Consider the following 19,114-nt stretch of genomic DNA (forward strand, 5'->3'; position numbering starts at 1 on the left):
TACCATTTTCATCATAATTGAATTATTTATGGATAACTTAAAGGTGCTTAGCCAGGTTATATGCTTATACACAAAATACCAAAAGCCATTTTGATTAGGATACAATAAGGTTATTACACCAAGCGTCCATCCTGACAGTGTTTTGATAGTCCTTTTTGAGCTTAAATAAAACCCAGCATCGGGTGTGATGAACAGATATAAAAAGACGTGGTGCCATCTACTGGCACTATCGCAGAAATATCAGAAAGCCAGATGGCGACTACTAAATCACTACTAAATAATGCCGGACTGAGCCTGACCATCTGCAATGCATTGCGGTAAAGTGTCAGCTTGGTGTAATCGAAGACCAACCGTTTTTAATTAAATACATGGATTTAACAACAACTTTAAGAGCCTCGTATCTGAACATCACAGAGAAAGAAAATTCCTGTTCATAAACAGGAACAGGAACACAGGATCAATGTAACAACCAATCAATCAATCGATCTATTTATAATGTTGTTTGTGCTTAAGATTGTAGAGGCTAAGAAGAGCATTGCTATTACAATTGTCACAGTATTAATAAGGACGTTTACTCTGCTGAGAGATGCTAATAGCCGTTAGCTGCTTCCTTGTTTATCCCCCGTTCTCATCTGTCGCACTTCCGTTATTATTAATTCACAAGTTATTAATTTACAAGAAGGGCTTCATTTACTAACAAACTGAGCAAAAGCAAAGCGTAAAATGCCAAGATAACAACTAATCAGCCAGCAACATGTGATAATCTTTCAGAAAAACTTTATATGCAACCAGAGTGAGTTACTGATGTATAAATTAATAAAATATGTCAAATAAAGTGGCCACACACCTTTAAAGTCATAGGAATTCATTCTCTCCTGTTATAATAAAGGTTTGTTATTGTCAGGCTTTTTTGTGCTTAATTTTTTGTGATTTTGCACATATACTTTAGTAGACTTTTTATAGATAAAATATATTTAAAAAAATATCATTGAAATGATAAAAAGTAAATGGACTAGGCAGCTATGAAAAGTTCCTGGTTAGACAATCAAATATTAATCCAAGTTAATATTTAGTGTTTTATCAAATCAGAATATTATTCAGGGGCTTGATCATACGAAACCCTTCAATTAAAACCAGGATCTCTAAATGAATTCAAAAAGTTCTTAGTAACCAATTAAGTTACTTTAAAACAAGGATTGTGTATGTCCCTTTTGTTCAAATTAGGAATTTTGATTCAGAGTTTTGAACAAGCTGAAGACAATCAAGACAGTTTGCTACTCTTATAGCAAACTGTGTGTTCAATAATCTAAACAAGAGGACATACAGTTATGGATAATTATCTCCAGGTTATGATATGACATTAATGTTCTTAATGCTGAAATATTTCCTAGTGGAAATATGATTGATTGCTTTGCGTTACCAGAACTTGAGGATAGTTATGACTCAATCATTCTTTAACTGAATATTGTCAGCATAAATGGGTTAACAGAAGCCACATTTAAGTAAGTATATAAGAGGGAAGGCCTTAAAACAGAAGCCAGGTGGACTTTACATACCATAACAACTCATTTTGGGTATAGAATAGAACAGAATAAAAGATAAATACTTTTATTGTCCCACAATAGGGAAAATCCAGCGTGACAATGGCAAATCACTTACACAGAATACACCAGAGTTACACACTAGATTAAGTAATACGAATAAAAATGCCAATTTAAAGCAGCTCTGTGTGACTTTTAGCCACCAGGGGCGCTAGACCTGTGACTTCCAGGTTTAATGCCCCTGAAGGCTACTGGCAACACTGCACTTTTAGAAAAAAACAAAAGAAAAAGAAAATAGTGTCATATCTGTTTCTTTTGACATAGAATGGGTCACATGACCCATTCATCATCGGATCTGACTTTCTTAAGTCCCCTAGGCGAGTTTTTGAGAAGGGCAGCCTGCACTGAGCATCAATACGCGCCAAGTGCTGTGTATTGAACTGAAAAATCATTTATTATATGTCAAATTAAGCTTATACTTGTGTCAAAATTCACACAGTGCTGCTTTAAAGTTAAGTTGTAAAGCAGAGGAGAACAAATTTATCAGAAAAGGGGGAAAATGCTGAGCAACTAGTAGCTTATAATATGACATAATTGGGTAAAAATGCATACATTGCATAAAAAATGCATTGTTCAAGTTAAAATAGAGGAAAGACAGCAGCTGATTTACAGAACAATGTGAGAAAACTGCAATATGCATGATTGTACAAGTATGACTTACAGTATGTCTTATGTGCAGTTAAGTGAATTTCACAGTTTTTTATGTTGTATAATTACACATGGAAAGTTTGAATCAATGAGCCAGAGAATTGTCATAATTCTTTGAAATGTTAAATTATTTGCTGTAACGTAGGTTAGATACTGTACCGCGTGTTGGTTACTCAGCAACTGCCACGATGTTCTGTGGAAGTAAAACAGAGTGCTGGTGACTTTTTGGTCTGCTTAATTGCCACTTTGTCAACAAGATTAATTTTTATTAAAAGTGGCACTTAAGCAACGCAGTGTACATAGCTTTGGTCAAAAAAAAAAAATCTGTAATTATCTTTCTGCTTTGACAGTTTTACCACCTGACACATAATGCTTGGTCTATTTAAAGGAAATCTGGTTACCAACCAAATTAGCATCTAAGTAAGTTTGCATCCTGTATGGTCAATAACAATCATCCGAATGAACAATTTAACGAAGTATAAATAATTGAGTTATTCACTGTGTCTTCCTGGAAGTTGGACCCTCTTTTGACTTAAGTTATGAAGTCATCTAATTTCAGCTGCTCTCTTGTTTCCTACATCCTGTGGGATATACTCATGTTTTATGCTGGTGGCGTTGAGCCATGGCTGCAGCAGAGGCTGGGTGACCCAGTGCAGTTTGCTGCTATGCAGAGACAGCTTCTTTCTTTCCCTCCCTCCCAAGTGTGTCTCCCTTCCTCCCCGCACAGAGCGTTGCCTAGAGACAGAGCTTACACTCCCTACTCGATCTCTGTTCCCTTTTCCCCTCCATTATCCTTTAAAGCTTCACCTCCTCCTATTTCTCCTCCCTTTTCTCTATTCCTTGCCTGGGAAACGGGGTACAGCTCAGAGATCGTTGGGTCTGATGCTTAAGCTCCAGCCAAAATGTTGTGCCAGATATTTAGCTTCCTTCGCTTTAATCCTGTAACAAAGCACATTTGAAAAGCTTGCTTAAAACCGAACAGTGGAGAAAACCTCTACAGAAGATATTTTTTTTGGAAAAAACAAACACACTTTAGACCAGTGATGTCATACATGGACTACTCCTCCATCAATGCTCTCCACGTAGATTTCCCATCATCACTGGACATCCAAACTGCTCTCTTCACCAACATGAAAGCACAGTTCAGACACAGTGTCAGTCCTTGTTAGGTTACATCATTGCCCAGAGGAAGGATTCTTGCTGACATGGGATGGATAGGACACATTTTCGGATGCCCTCTGAGCGCTCGTGTGTGTGTGTTTGTTCAGATAACAAGAAGAGAGAGCCGAGACAGAGAATCACATGGGCAGGGTACTTCACATGCTATTTAATTTTGCTTGCATCAGTAAGGTGCATGACACTTTGTCAGCTCGTCATCCCTAGCAGCAGCAGCAGTTCATCACTGTGCTGTAGAAGACAGAGGCTTGTGGGTTTCTTGTCAGTACGATTTGATCACACTGGGGCAGCATGCCTTTGATGTTGTGGAAGAGCCAACAAGCTAAATAGACAAATTATCTCTGTGCCCCAATCCAGGGTTCTGATTAATTATAATTAGTTGTTGGGTCCGGGTCTTAATCTGCATAACCCAGAAGACTGCTGTCATGGCAGAGGCACATGATCAAAACAGAAAGTGCGTTGTCTGTTGCATCTGGCTTTCTGTCTCTGACAGAATTTGAAATTCGAACAACATTTTAAAATATTCGGTCCAGGCTGTTCTTCTCTCTCTAAGGTGTAAGTTTGACTGTATGTTTTTTCTCAACTTTTCCATTCCTGTAGGCCAGTGTTTGACCGTGACAAGTGGAGAGACCACCACAGCAGCAGAGTCCCCCCCACCCTTCATGCTTTTAAATCTTTTCACTAGGTCTCACATACACACATACTCACAATGACACACCCCACTGCTCTATGCCTAATCTCACCCCCCGATTTGCTTCTTCCTGCCTCTCTAATAGCCATCTCCATCCCTCCAGAGCTCTGACTGAACGCACGAGCATATGCATAATTAAGCATGTGACAGAACAGCGGTGTATTTGTCCTAGCTACGCTGCAACTCTTAGCCTTGAAATGCTGACATTTACAGATGCAGCAATCCAACAGATTCTAATTTAGAGCCACTGCAAGTTTCAATTTATGGTGAATGTTATTTCCAGCCTCCTGACATTAATTTAGATTCACCGGGTAACCTAACATGCTTAACGATTTTGTAAGAATGATATAGCACTCCAGTCATAACCCCCTCTTGCGGAGACATGAAAAGAAAAGCTCTGGCTGTGAGGTTAACTTGCCAGACCATCATGTAGACCACACCCTTGGTCCAAACCGAGATTAAGAGAAATAACAGCATGTATCTCTACCTCAGTGCATATTTCAGACTGTACCCTTGAGAAATTCTTCTTCTTGTGTGGGTTGATCAAAGAATTACGTACTGTATTTGCTAAGTAAGATTTATGCAAGCCGATAAAATAAAATCTTCTCTCTTCCTTAGTGTTTTAGTAATTTCAGAACTGAAAGCGCTAGTTATTTCTAACAATATACAGTGCCTTCCAGAACTGTCAACACTCCTTGAGTTATTCCACATTTGTCATGTTACAACCACAAACCTCAATGCATTTCATTGCGATTTTTTATGATAGACCGACACAAAGACTTTGTTGTGTAAGGGAAATTAGGCATATAGGTTTGCTAGAATTAAAAGCCTAATATGTGCAGCATGGAAATCCCCTTAACTTTTCTGGCCATGAATAAAAGGCAGTGCAACCACTGACCCCCAGAAGTCAACTAGTAAGTAAGGAGTCCACTTGTGTGTTATTTATTTTAGGATAAATATATCTGTTCTTTGAAGGCCTCAGAGGATCCTTATGGAACAGAAGTGGGCTATAAAAACAGCATAATTGTAATAAAAAATTAAGGTGGGGTTAGAAAACATTAAACCAAGCTTTAGACATCTGAGAGAGAGCACGTTTCAATCTGTCATTAGAAAACAGAAATAGTGTGGTACAACGGCAAACACACCAAAACATGACTATCAAGAGGCCATGAGTTCCAATATAACTTATGTTGTATGGCAGCGCACTTCACAAGTTGGGTCTTTATAAAAAATGGGCCTGAAGAAAGCAATTGTTGAATGAAAAAGTCCACATTTGCTGTGTACGGGACACGGCAAGTGCTTGGTGAAAGATGCACCAATTGGATAGGACCAAAGTTTATCATTTTAGCCTACGTGATAAATGTTATGATCACCAGAAGTCTAACACTCCACCTCCCCCTAAACAGACCATGTCCACAGTAAATCATGGTAGTGGCAGGATTATGCTCCAGGCATGCAGGGAACCTGGTGTTAAAGGGAAGGTAGATATTGCCAAATGTGCTGTAATACTGGAAGAAAAGCCTTCAGAATCAGCGATTCAGCGTTTCAGTGTTAGAATTAAGTGGTTTAGATGTGGGGTGGGGTGCAACTGGGCCCTCCAACTATCAAATAATGAGCAGGAAAATGTTTCTCAAAAAAAGGGCTTTTTGTAAATAAAAAAAATTAGTCCTGATATTTACTTCTGGAGTAGTGGGGAAGAAACCCCCCCCTACCCCAAGCAAACAAAATGGTTTAGCTGCTGACACAACTTCTTTGACTTTATTAAGCCAGTAAAGTATAAAATATGTGATGTGCTACTGGTAGAGAGAGGAAAATAGGCAGTCTCAATAAGTCCCTCTGCTCTGGGTCAGGCAGCCGCTTCATCACTTTGGACATACAGAAACTTTACCCCAGCTGTCACCTGAGGAACACCCCTCAAACCAGAGGGGTTCTCTCTCCAATCCCATTTCACCAACAGCTGGACCGGTCTCTTCTCTGCACCCGTCGCTCTAAAGGAGCCGACAGACTCAGCAGTTTCTGTCAGTGACCTTTTGTGCATCTCTTCTAGGAGAAGTAATCATTAGAACACGTCCGATAGGTAACGGTTGGAGACTGGGAAACATTAATGGTTGTGGTATTCTCGTAACCTTTTCTTGACTAACGTTACTGCCAGGTTTGTCCCCACTGCTGCACATGTGGTCTTGCTTAGAGGTGAGTGGCTGTGAATTTAATGAAGATGCTGCTGTAGAACCTAAACTGCTAAAGAAAGGTTCTGACCATGGCGAATGTAAACTTATCACACAAACATAAGCCTAAAATAGGAACAATTTGGATTGCAGCATATATGAAAATCCAAATGGGCCACGGAAGCAATAAATTAAAAGTACCAAAATTGCTACTTATACATGTGAAACTTTTAATAGAACTTGAGATATGTAAATAAAATGTATTTATCTGTATCAAAAAACAATTTTTTTCCTTCAAATTATTTGTAATTGTTTAATATCTATTTTAAGTTATTGGCTACATAATAAAGACGTCATAAATTTATTTCATCTCTCCGCCTGACAAAGCAAAATCATTCTTGCTCTGAGAACGGCAATCGGTTATTTGGATTTGTAAGGTGGTCTGCAGGGTGTGATCTGTGAGACACAGCAACAGTGAGCAACTTAAAGTTAAGTTGTAAAGCAGGAGAGGATTAATTTATCAGAAAGGGGAAACAATAATACAGCACTATTATTGATTTAAACTAATGTATGTTCCTGTAAAAATGCATACATTGCATAAAAATGCAATGATCATATTAGAACATCTGCACATCTGCACACCCTGCGTGGAAAAGCAGGTGTGTAGTAAATGGTTGGATGGATGGATGGTTGGACTTTGACCATATATTTAAATCAGATTTTGATTAGATTTCCCAATTTAATTACTGCATTGAATAACTGAGTATTGACCAGGGTGGGGAGGTTACACTTCTCTAATTTCTTTTTGAAAAAAGTAAAATCAAGTCTCATTCTCCTTCCACTTCACATTGAGGTGCTACTTTATGTGATATATATGTATATATATATATATATATATATATATATATATATATATGTATATATATATATATATATATATATATATATGTATATATATATATATATATATATATATATATATATATATATATATATATATATATATATATATATATACACTTTTTTTTAAATATACTACATCGAAGCCCACAGTTTTAGCATGAAACATTAGAAAATCTTGAAGGAGTAGGCATGCATTTGCAAGGCGCTGTAAATGGATTGCAACGATGCAGTGAATAAATTTAACGCCTTGCTAAAACAAACTAACCTCACCCCTCAATCACCTAAGAAAAGAATAAATAATCTCTCTACCTGTCTATTGTAATCATCCTGCAGTTTTTCTTTACTTCAGCTACTAAGTCTCCCACGGGTCCATTTTATTTTTATTCTCTGGATTTTTTTTTTTTATTCCTCTCTGAAATAATTTTATCTGGTTTAACCCAACATGTGTAAAATGTTACTCTTATTTGCTTTAAGCTCACATCTTCAGGATCTCGTACCCTCTTTGCTGTCAGCTTGTCAGCCCAGTGGGTTATATGGGGCTGCAGTTTGAGCTGAAGTGTCTGTTTTCCGCTCCCGTGAATAGAGCAGTTTTCGTTAGGGCTGTTCCTCTGATATTCAGCTTCAGCAGCAGCAGCAGCAGCGGAGTCGCTTGATTTAGAATTAGCCATGCTGAACCGGCCGATGGTCTCCTAGTTAGACATCGCAACGCTTCTTTGCTTTAAAGTATATTATAGTTATATCTCTGCTAGCTTCTGTAGAGTATCTTAAATACATATATGTAGGCCATCAGCAGGATATTAACTGGGAAATTGGTTTGGGTTAAAGAGTGTCATGGTACAGTCAGATGTAAGCTTACTGATTAACAAACTGAATACATTTTATGTCTGAGTCTGTAAGCATATTTTCCCAGAGGCTTGCCTGCAGGAGTGCAGGATTGTCTGCTGATCGACACAGAATGCATGGCCACTGGACTGGTTGGGTTGTCCTTGGGAACTGGAGACTGCGTGGATTGATTTTTGCCAACACACACTTCTTATTTATAGTTGTTGTTTTTTTTAAGCCTGCCTGCCTGTCTGTCTGTCAGGTGGCCTTGCTAGAGGATGCGTCCTGACGCTGCAGTGTTGTCTCTCCGCAGTTGATGCATTTTCTCAACTTAGATATGGATCTGTGGGGCTCTAACGCTTTCATGTCGCTATAGGTCACATATGTCCAAAAGGTGGATTATTAAGGATTAGCGTGTCGAAAAAGATTAGCGAGCCTTGGCTGTTTGACTTTGCAAGTGCAGACATTTGCCTCAGAGCTGTCTTGCATGGAGAACAACTCTTCTCCAAACATTTTTAACATAACAACTAAATCAGACTGAGATATGTTAAACAGATAAAAGTGTGCATGTTGTGCGCTCCCTAGGCAGCAGACTGGGTGTTGATTTCAGATTCTGTAGCATAAAGTGGATACGTCAGGTGTCAGCAGAATTGCATGGTGGGTGCGGGTGAGAGGGTGAGCTTTGATTCCCCCATTAAACAGACTGCACTTAGAGGCACAGAAACTGCTGCGCTTGTTAAAAGGATGAAACAGACAAATCAATCTAGGCATTTGTTATATTTAAAGTAGGGAATGAGGCATCATGGGAAAAAAATGCTTGTCTATGTGGTGACAATGCATTTTTGTGTATGCATGGTATAAGTATAAGCATATGTTTTTGACCGTTGTACACATCTCGGACAAACTTATGACACATGAGGTGTAGTTTATTGAAACTCAGTCCATCTAGTGTTGTACCTTCCAGTAAACCGATGACACTTGATAAAAATCCACTTGATCCAATTACATTTTGTTTTTCTCAAGTTTGCTGTATTACCTCACATTCTGCAAAGATTTATATTATTTCTCATAATGCTGATGCTGAGAAAGACAGTTAGAATCCTCATAACCACATACAATGGTTGGACATGAGGACCATTTTAATATATTTCTCCACTTCACATCAGACAGGTCAGGGATTGAGATAAGGAAAAATTAAAAAGGGTTTGGTTATAAAAAAAACAACACCCAAACATTTGAATGTTTCATGGAGCCCTGTTCAGTCCATCGTCCCCAAATTGAAAAAGTATAGTGCATCTGCAACAAGAATAGTTTCCATTGCACTTCAAAATGTTGCTCATCACTGTGAATGTGTGCGTGAATGGGTGAATGACTTAATCTAGTATGAAGCACTTTGGAGTCGTCTGGACTTGATAAAGCTCTATACAAGTATAGGCCATTTATCAATAGTAATCTACCATTGGGAATTTGTTGTCATTTTCAAAGTGTTTGTATTTTTAGATTTTAAAATAAAGAAGAACATAAAACTTCCAAAAACAAGAAGGATGCACTTGATTTTCCACAAATACAGGATGCAGACATGTGTAGAAAATCTTTTAAAAAAATATCGTTTCCAACCTAATGACAAAAAATATACTTGGAATAAAACTTCCAGAAAATTGAAAAACAGCCGAAACACTGCATTCCTTTAAACATGACTGAAAACCCACCTGTTTAGAGTTGCTTTCAATAATAACAGTAACATTGACCAACATACTTGATGTGTATTGATGTTTTTCACTTGATACAATTTAATGTTTGTTACTGGTCTCACAAACGGTGTGAGACCAGCACAACCTTGATGTGCTGGATGTTTTTATGTTTTCATAATGTAAAGCACTTTGAACAGGGAAAACAAACGAGCTGGCGGTGGACTTGCGCAACTGCAGACCCACCTCACTGACACAGGTGAACGTCCAGGGAACTGATGTTGAGATAGTGGCCTTGTCTAAGTACCTGAGTGTATACCTGAACGATAAACTGAAGTGGAGTCACAATACTGATGCGCTTTACAGGAAGGGGTTCAGAGCAGACTCTCAGCCTATCTGTAGCTGAGGGGAAGCGGCTAGACAAGCTCATTAGGAATGCCAGCTCTTTCCTGGGATGCCCCCTGGACCCAGTGCAGGTGGTGGGAGACAGAAGGACTGGAAGAAAAATCATATCACTAATGGACAATGTCTCCTACCCCATGCATGGAGCTGTTCAAGAGCTGGAGAGCTCTTTCATTGACAGACTGCTGCATCCCAGATGCTCAAAGGAGCGCTTCCACAAGTCATTCCTTCCAGCTTCTGTTAATAATCTCTGCTGCTCACTACAGACTCATTACTGTTTACAACATGCTCATATTGTTATCTCATATTCTTATCTTATATTGTTCTGTAAATATGCTGGTGTATTTCCAGTTTTTAACTAGAATATTTTATCTATTTTTACCTGAGTATGCTATGTAATCAATATTTGTGCAATAATAACTCTGACATTTATTTATTTTTTGCTTAATTTGGGCATTTATGATACATTTCATCCTCTACTGAATTAACTTTTGATTAGATTAGCTTGTTTTTTCACAACTTGAAATCGCGTGAAAGTCTGTCAGTTTCCTTGCCACTGGCACACTAGCACATCGGTGTGGAGGATTCTTAGCTGGATCAGACAAGAATTCCTAAAGAACTAGTTTTATGGACCTTTCAGACAATACATAGGCATCCTTCATCGGGATTCTGTTATCACTCAGGAAACAGTTATGGCAAAGGAATAAAGGCCCTTTTCTCCCAGACAGGAGGAAGAACTGAAAAATAGTGAATAAAAACCCAAATCAAAACTGAACCCTGACACTAGGTAAGGCTGAACTTGTGATGGATTTACACAAGGCGTGAAGACATGTTAGTCTATCATTTATGTAATTTGCAGACACTCCAGTTGGGTGAAACAGGAGATAGACAGATGGATTGGGGCTTCATCTGCAGTAATACAATCCCTGGTCTTCAGTCTGTTGTAGTGAAGAAAGAACTTAGTCTTAAAGCAAAGCTCTCCATTAACTGGTATATCTACATTCTGATCCTCACCTATAGTCATACGATATTGATCATGACCAAAAGAACAAGATACTGGATGCAAGCGGCTGGAATAAGCTTCCTTCAGAAGGTGGCTGGACTCAGCTTTAGAGACAGGCCAAGGAGCTCCGTCATCACCGCTGCCTCTTCGTATTGCAAGGAGTCAGCTGAGATTATCTGTGCATCCGATTAGGATGTCCCCTGGCCTTGTAGCTTTTTAGAATTATTTTAGCTTTTAGAAAAAGCTAAAATATACAAGATGCCATGAGTTAATTCACAATTCTGTGTTTGATAATTAGTTTTGTATACATTTGAGTCATAGTTTTAATGTCGTCACTATGTATCTGCAATGTAGGAACTCACAAAAATAAGGAAAAGTCATTAAATAACAAAGATGACTCCCAACCTTTGACTGGTAGTGTGTGTGTGTGTGTGTGTGTGTGTGTGTGTGTGTGTGTGTGTGTGTGTGTGTGTGTGTGTAGAGTTGATGTACAAAGCTCATAGAGTCATACTCCATAAGGCTTACAGCTGCAATTGCAACAAAAGCGTGTTCCTAGACAGTATTCACTCAGCTTGTGGTTGTAACATTACAAATTGTGGAAAGGGGGTATGTAAACTTTTCCAAGGCACTGTGTGTATAAAAGCTCCTTGCCAGTGTATGCTTTTTTTATATACATACCCGTGGTCAATTAATGGTCAATTAATCTTTTATACATCAAAGCATCTAAATCCTGTGTTCTTCCTACCACTGTTGTCCGAGCAGAAAATGCCTTGTTGAGGGTAACTATTGTTACAACTGTGCACCAAGTGTGTGTTTCCTAAATTCCTTAAATGTAGTCTTCTATTATATATTTAATCACAACAAATACTGTCTCTTTATTTTTAGGATTCCCTTATCCTGGAGAAGAATGACATGCACCACCCAGTGTGCTCCTTCCAGGATGACTTTCAAGAGTTTGAGATGATTGATGATGAAGATGAGGACGAAGAGGAGGAAGAGGATGAAGAGGTAGACCCTGATGCACCCCCATCTCCCTCTGCATCCCCTCCTCCCTCACCTACCCTGGGAACTCTAAAGAGCAGACCGACCACATTGAACCTCACCACTGCTGTTTCGCAGGTATGCAGATTGAGGAGCTAACAGCCGGGAAAATACCAAGCGTGAGTAAGCTCTTTGTATTAACAGTCTTTTATAATACTGGATCTCTTTCACTAGGATTCGCTGAACAACAACAGCAGTCTGTCCCCAAAGAAAGGAAGTTGGCAAGACTCTTTACGCAATCCAACTTCACAAGGTGAGGTCATCACATTACCTATGAAACACTTGATCGAAATTATTTTAGCTGTATTTGTTTGGAATGTTCATTCTGTCTGTTGCATGGGATTGAAGAAATTAGGGATTTTGCACAGTTATAAGTATGAATAAGAGAACATTGTAACTGTAAAAAAAAAATGTTTTCATCTGATCGTTCAGATTGATGTGACAAAATTTACACCTTTCATACATCTAGGTCGTCTATCTCCAACCCACTCATGCTTGGAAGATGGTAGCCATGTGACAGGCCAGTGCAGAGCCTCTCCAATTTCCCAGGCTCCAGGGTCACAGAGCAAAGGTACTCCACCAAAACAAGCAGGGGAGGGCGGGAACCCCCAGTCTCCTCATAGGCCCCTCCTGTGCGACATGGAGGGCAACAGACGGGAAAGGCCCGAATATGGTAACATGAAGGCCAGCCCAGCGAGCTTGAGTTTCATCCCCATTCACATCAGCGTGATGTAGTTCTGTGTTGTGGATTTGCATTAATTTACAATTTCAATCATCAACATTGTACATTTTTAATTAAGTGTTTGCTTATATATTGTTTTTAGTGGCTATTGATCAGTTAAAAACATAGATTACCCTTTATTTTTATGCTGGATGTATAAGGCTCTGTGCACGTGACAAAAATCAATTAAAAACAATGTAATTTCCCTATCATACCACTAGTAGGTGGTATGTTCTTTGAAACTCAACAACATGCACATATGTACAAGCACTCTCTTTTTAGATAGGCACCACCACTAAATAAACTTTGAGAATAACAGGGACTCAAATGTTTATATGGACAGACGACGAAAGTTCAACTGTTGATTCAGGTAACTTGGTATTATAAAACCACCGCTATGGTTTTCAAATTCGTGAATATTAATTTTCTCTGACTGCAGCCATACTGTGCATGTGCCAGGTCTTCCCCATGCAGGCCAAATCCATTTTTCCGGCTTGTTTTTGAATCCTTCCACTCTGGAATCCATTTTTCAAATTGTGTTGTCAGTAAAAAAGGCTTGCCATTGTGGTGTACAGAAACAGCAGAAGCACAGCAAACATTTTCCATTTTAACCAAAATCCCTTGTTGTGTACACAGAGCTGGAATTTCTCTATCTCCGCTCCTTAGACTTGTCTGCCTTCACTTCCGTTTCTTCATCATCAACTTCATTATGGCTACATCGTGCTGTGTTCCTAGTGTTTACCCTAACTTGTTTCTGCATCACGTTTATCTTCACAGGCTCATTTGGTCAGCACAGATCCCACCCATGCCCTTCAGAACTCACCGAGTCAAAGGTAGACCCATCAATCCAGAAAGCCAGAGTACCGTCCGTAGATGAACACTCCCAGTGTTCAGACACAGAGGTGGACCACGACCTAAACAGTGACCACAACCATAAACACTCAAACCGGCGCGCCACAGACACTTACACAATCACCAGCGAGTCTGGTATGGAGCCAGAAAATGACCCTGACCCAGATGGGACCAGTCATTGTTTGTCATCAACGGCTCCCATGGGAGGAAACGAAGGCGCCGATACACCATTGTCTGATGAAGAGCTGGAGAAGGACTTTGAAGTGGAGTTCATGTATAAGGGGACCTGTGATGTGGTCTGCAAGGAGAATCAGTCGTCCTATGTGGAATTCCCCCCGATTGAGTCCTCTGGCCCTGTGTCTTTCACTAGCTATCAATCGTCAAGCCGTTCGGAAGCCCCAGACCAGTCCAGCAGTTCAGATGCTCAAACAGCTTCAGTTGTGGAGCCAGCCGCTAATGATTCAACCTCCCCATCCTCGGACCCAGGGATAGCAGACATGAACCAACAGGGCTATGTGACTTCAGACCAGGACAAGGACCTTAGCTCTCCAGGTTCTGATTCTGATGTTGAAGGGGAGCTGGAGGCAGCATTTGCTTGTGGGGGTCCCCGCGTTTCCAACATGATCTCTTCTATCTCAGAAACAGAGTTGGATTTGACAAGTGATGAGAGCAGCAGTGGGCGTTCATCTCACCTTACCAACTCTATTGAGGAGGCTAGCTCACCGACTTCGGACCAAGAACTGGACCCAGATACCGAGTTAGAACAGGACAGTGGAATAGTTGGCCTGAAAACATCTCTCCTCTTGGGCCAGCGTGATCCAATCAAAGAAGGCTCTCTTCCACCTTCTCCTTCTCCTAATCCCTCACCTACTATTGCTACACCCTCACCTGTTGACTCACCCATCTTACCTCCAGAGTCCTACGGTGATGGTCAGGTTCTTATGGGGTTGCAGAGTGTGGACATTGAGCTGATTTGTGATCACCATGCTGACCCAGATGAGACGCTGCCTCCAGCCCAGTGCTGTGACGACCCTCTGTCCAGACCAATGGTGCTTGAGATAGAACCAGACCACAGCCTAGAGAGTTTCAAACGCTCCTTCTACCTTCCAGTAGGGCCCAGACTAATGCCATGTGCTGATGAGTATGATGAAACAAGTGAGGGTGAGTCTGAATCGGAGAGTGAAGATGACCTAAGCGAGAACTCAGACTCCCCGTGGCTTCTTAGCAACCTAGTCAACAGGATGATCTCTGAGGGTTCATATCCAATTAGTTGCCCTGAGGAGTGCTTTAGGAGGAAGACATCTGTGTCTGATACCATCTCACCATCTTCAGACATTGGAGATGTAGATGATTTCAGTGATGAGAGCCAGGATAAGAAAGCAGAGACAGGAAGTTCACAGGAAAGTGAAAAGGAAGGCAAAGGGTACAGAAAAGAGAGGATGGAACCAGGAGTAAGTTCTCATCTCTATATGTCCAACCCCAACGGTGATACTATAAATCCGCTGATTTTTGAGCCCTGTGCAAGCAGTGAAACGGGAACCACAGATCTGAACTCCTTGTATGCCCCTAAGGACAGTGACAAGAACTCCACAGATAAACTATCTAAGAATGCTGGAAGACTGGAAGATGAAGAACCTAATAATGACTTGATGATGCTGGAAGGTAGAAGAGATTTAGACTCACCCAGCCTCGATGACAGTGTGATCAGTGACAAGGATGAGGGGCGGGAAACCGAACCCAGGCCAACGAGTCGTTCGTCAGCATCTCTTGAGCGCATCACAGAGGTCAAAAACAGTCTGACACTAGACATACCAACCGCTCAGACCAACCGCTGCTTTAGTCTGACTTACTCCACTGATAATGATGAAGAGGAGGACAATGGTGACTCTTATCCTTTTATGGGTAGCATGAGGAATCAGTCATATGGTGGTAGTGACCTAGAGCTTGACAGCTCACCACCCATTGATTCCAGTGTGCACAATCATCCGTTACCTGACCGTGACCTCCCACTGTGTGAGAAAGACCTGATTCTCAGGCAGCCAACTGAAGATGATGGACTGGCTTATGACTCCATGAAGTACACATTAGTGGTGGATGAGAACACGACGCTGGAACTCGTCAGCCTTCGGAGGTAGGCTTTGCATTATTTTGGAAAGCTGAGAAAGCAGAGCCCTAAGTGTCAAGCCTTTTTCCTCTGTTGGTATTCTCTGTGATCAACCTTTTAGTTATGACTCTGCTGGTTTGTTGTTTTAGGTGCACCTCAGTTTTGAGCGATGACAGTGAGTTGTCAACCTTATGTGATGAGGAGCTGTTGGGGACCGGAAATGTGGGCTACAGGCATGACAGTGAAGATGTCAGGCCAGAACTTCTGAGTTCTTCTGAAGATTCCTCTCCTGAGGCTGATCTGCCGTTTTCCAAGAAGTTCCTCAACGTGTTTGTCAACAGCACATCCCGTTCCTCAAGTAAGCTGTGCAAAAAACATCTTGACTTTATAGTAAAATACTTTTTTTATCACTTGTTTTTTTTTTTATAAGACAATAGATAATTTACCTGTTTAAAAAGTTAAGATCTGTGTTGGCATAACACAGCAAACAGAGGAAATACTGTAGTCTGATTATTTTCAAACTAAAGAATCTCAATTTATTAATTTACTATACCAGTTATAAGTATTCTAAGTGTTTGACATACTACTGTCAGAATAATACATTAACATGTGACCTAAATAAGCCTGCAGGCTAATACTCTTAAGAATAATGAATAATCTTGTTGCAAGATTTGCGTCTCTTTGTATTTGTATACAAAAAAAAACACATTATGAAGGCTTTTTCAGTTTTAGGTCAAGTTTGTGACAAACAGCCAGCTTTGAATTCTACCAACTACAACAAGCTTCCATTAGGAATGGCCCATATATGTTTAAATAAAGTAATCTTATTTTGAGAAAATATTTGTTTATTTCTAAATTGATTTCAATAAAATTATTCAAAATAGCTTAAATGATCCAAAAAAAAATGTAACATACCGACTCCATGTCAGTTGGTTATACAAACTAAAACCCAAAGAGTGTCACAATTAACAGCATGGGAGGATCCAAATGCAAAGTCAAAGGACAGTAAACCTAAGGGTGTGTCTCCATTATGCTACCCATTAATCTTTATCCCCATGACATAATTATCCTGAAACTTAAATCTTGCCAGTTTGTTGCAAACATTTCCATTGTGGTACTGTTCATGTAAAATACATGTGCTGGTACTGAGAGGATCGCTTGATTTGGTAACTCCTACTGTGAAGGTACCTTCTTGGTACTAGGCGGAAGAGGAAAAAAAATCTCTGCTCAATTATTTAGTATGTTTTCCACCTTTACTGCATTTAAAGGTGGAAAACATACTAAAGACATGTTTCTCCCTAACCTGGCCAGCCAGATTGATAATGTGCAGCACTGATCTGGGACTGCTCCATTTGAATTTGTTTGGGGAAAGGAGGGAATTTGAGCAAAACTCTTTGAGGTTATCGGGCAAAGCAACACCTAGTGCCCGCTTACCAAAGGTTGGTTTTAGCCAATCATGGTATCAAATTAAAACATAAGCAGCAGGCATTATGACAAACCAAAAGAAGGTGAGCTAGTCAAGTCACTTCTTTCTGCCCTTCTTTCAATGAAGAAATTGTGGATTCTGACAAAACAGATGTGATAGCAGTAGCTAGGTGTGCGTCCTCCTGCGCTGGCATGTTTGTGTTGGTTCTGCTGTGAGCTCAAACGCTCTTGCTTTCGTCACACCGATATGTCCCGCCTTAAACCCCAAAACTGCAACGTGATTGGTCCGAACCGTTCCTTGGTTCGGGCACAAACGGTTGAAGCCGGAGCGGAACAAGATTGATTCTCGTATTTGTGAGAACGTACTAATACCGTGAGAATTCATCTTCCAGGAAAGGTTAGTTTCCCCCTAAGAAAAAAAATTATAATTAGGGGAAACTTGTGTCTTTAGTAGATGCTTTATAAAGTAAGCCAGAAAAGTATTGTAAAACCTTAAAATATTATTTTTCCTGGATGACTTCATTGGCTTGTCTGCACATATGGCTGACAAAGCCCAATTACACTTAAAGTTAGCAGAAGATATGGACTATAGAGATATTTGAAGTGGATTGAGTAGTTTGGGGTCAAGGAAAAGTAAATCCTCCCTACCAAGGATGTTTTCTGGAGTAAATATCTACCCTAGTAATCTGTTTACATGCAACTGAAATTGTTGGGAGCTTTAAACAAATTTCTAAGCAATATGCAGAACAGCTATACACTTGGCTGAGAGCAGAAAACAACAGTCAGACATTCACATGGACAGTAAAGTTATTTACAGTAACAATGATCCTGCAAAGAACAAAGGGAACCAGTATGTTTGCATTGGGCAAATTGAATAACATTTCCTAACTGGATATAGGACCAAATGTCTCGTTTATAACTTGTGCCGGACTCCCATTTAGGCACAGAATCCTTTGGACTTTTCTCATGTACCATCAATGGGGAAGAGCGGGACCAGACGCACAGAGCGGTTTACAGGTAAGCCTTTAGTGTTCACTTTTAAGAATGCAACCAGGTAAGCCAGTAAAAAATTTATATCCTATGCCCAACATAACAGCTTTTAATGCTTATGCACATGATTTGTAAATGTATTAAATCCAAAGCGTGAAAGGGGGAAAATCTTGTATTACGAAACTTAATGTGATTTATGTGGCTGACTGTGTTGTTGGTGTCCTGCAGCTGTCATCAACACATTTAGGGGGAGAGCAGATGTAATTGTAACTTGTGGAACAGTGAGCTGCAGGGTGGCTGACAATAATGAGATCAGCCAGCACCTGGGTTCACACTATGACAAAATAAAAAAGAAAGCCAGTACAGCCTTCACTGTCTACACATGCATAAAGGCTAACCCTGCATCATAAGCTGCGTTCCTCTGTCTCTGTGTTACCCTCACGAGGGAAGATAGCTGATCCAACACAAACGCAGCGTTTAACAACGCTATTTTTTCTCCTTATTGCTGATTCCTTGTCTAGGTTCATTCCCAGACATGAGGATGAACTGGAGCTGGACGTGGATGATCCTTTATATGTGGAAGAAGAAGAAGATGACTATTGGTACAGAGGCTACAATATGCGGACAGGAGAAAAAGGGATCTTTCCTGCATTCTATGCCCATGAGGTCATAGGCCAGTCCAAGGAGCTGCTGGGTGAGTGGTGACACCCATTTCATCAACCAAGGATTACAAAAAGCGTAACCCATTTTTTGTTTCACCATCTAGGCCTGAAAAGGAATCCAGGGTGGATAGAGACGTTCAATGTTCAGTTTTTGGGTTCTGTTGAGGTACCTTATCACCAAGGCAACGGCATTCTCTGTGCCGCCATGCAAAAGGTAAGG

At 40.2% G+C, this 19,114-nt stretch overlaps 1 protein-coding gene across 3 annotated transcripts in view; it reads left to right on the top strand.

Annotated features, from left to right (window-relative positions):
• mapk8ip2 (mitogen-activated protein kinase 8 interacting protein 2) overlaps positions 1–19,114 on the top strand; it is a 43,159-nt gene that overhangs the window by 18,535 nt on the left and 5,510 nt on the right. The window contains exons 3-11 of one of the 3 annotated variants that reach the window (XM_021307206.2): positions 11,985–12,218; positions 12,315–12,393; positions 12,610–12,813; positions 13,639–15,105; positions 15,145–15,844; positions 15,967–16,175; positions 18,184–18,259; positions 18,754–18,926; positions 18,999–19,108. In XM_021307206.2, coding sequence (XP_021162881.2) covers positions 11,985–12,218; positions 12,315–12,393; positions 12,610–12,813; positions 13,639–15,105; positions 15,145–15,844; positions 15,967–16,175; positions 18,184–18,259; positions 18,754–18,926; positions 18,999–19,108 — 3,252 coding nt within the window. Of the gene's footprint in view, positions 1–11,984; positions 12,219–12,314; positions 12,394–12,609; positions 12,814–13,638; positions 15,845–15,966; positions 16,176–18,183; positions 18,260–18,753; positions 18,927–18,998; positions 19,109–19,114 lie in introns of all 3 variants that reach the window. The other 2 variants (XM_012879848.3, XM_012879849.3) reach the window with 2 other exon arrangements.

Source organism: Fundulus heteroclitus, unplaced genomic scaffold (assembly GCF_011125445.2).
Source record: "Fundulus heteroclitus isolate FHET01 unplaced genomic scaffold, MU-UCD_Fhet_4.1 scaffold_93, whole genome shotgun sequence".
In the NCBI taxonomy this organism is placed as follows: Eukaryota; Metazoa; Chordata; class Actinopteri; order Cyprinodontiformes; family Fundulidae; genus Fundulus; species Fundulus heteroclitus.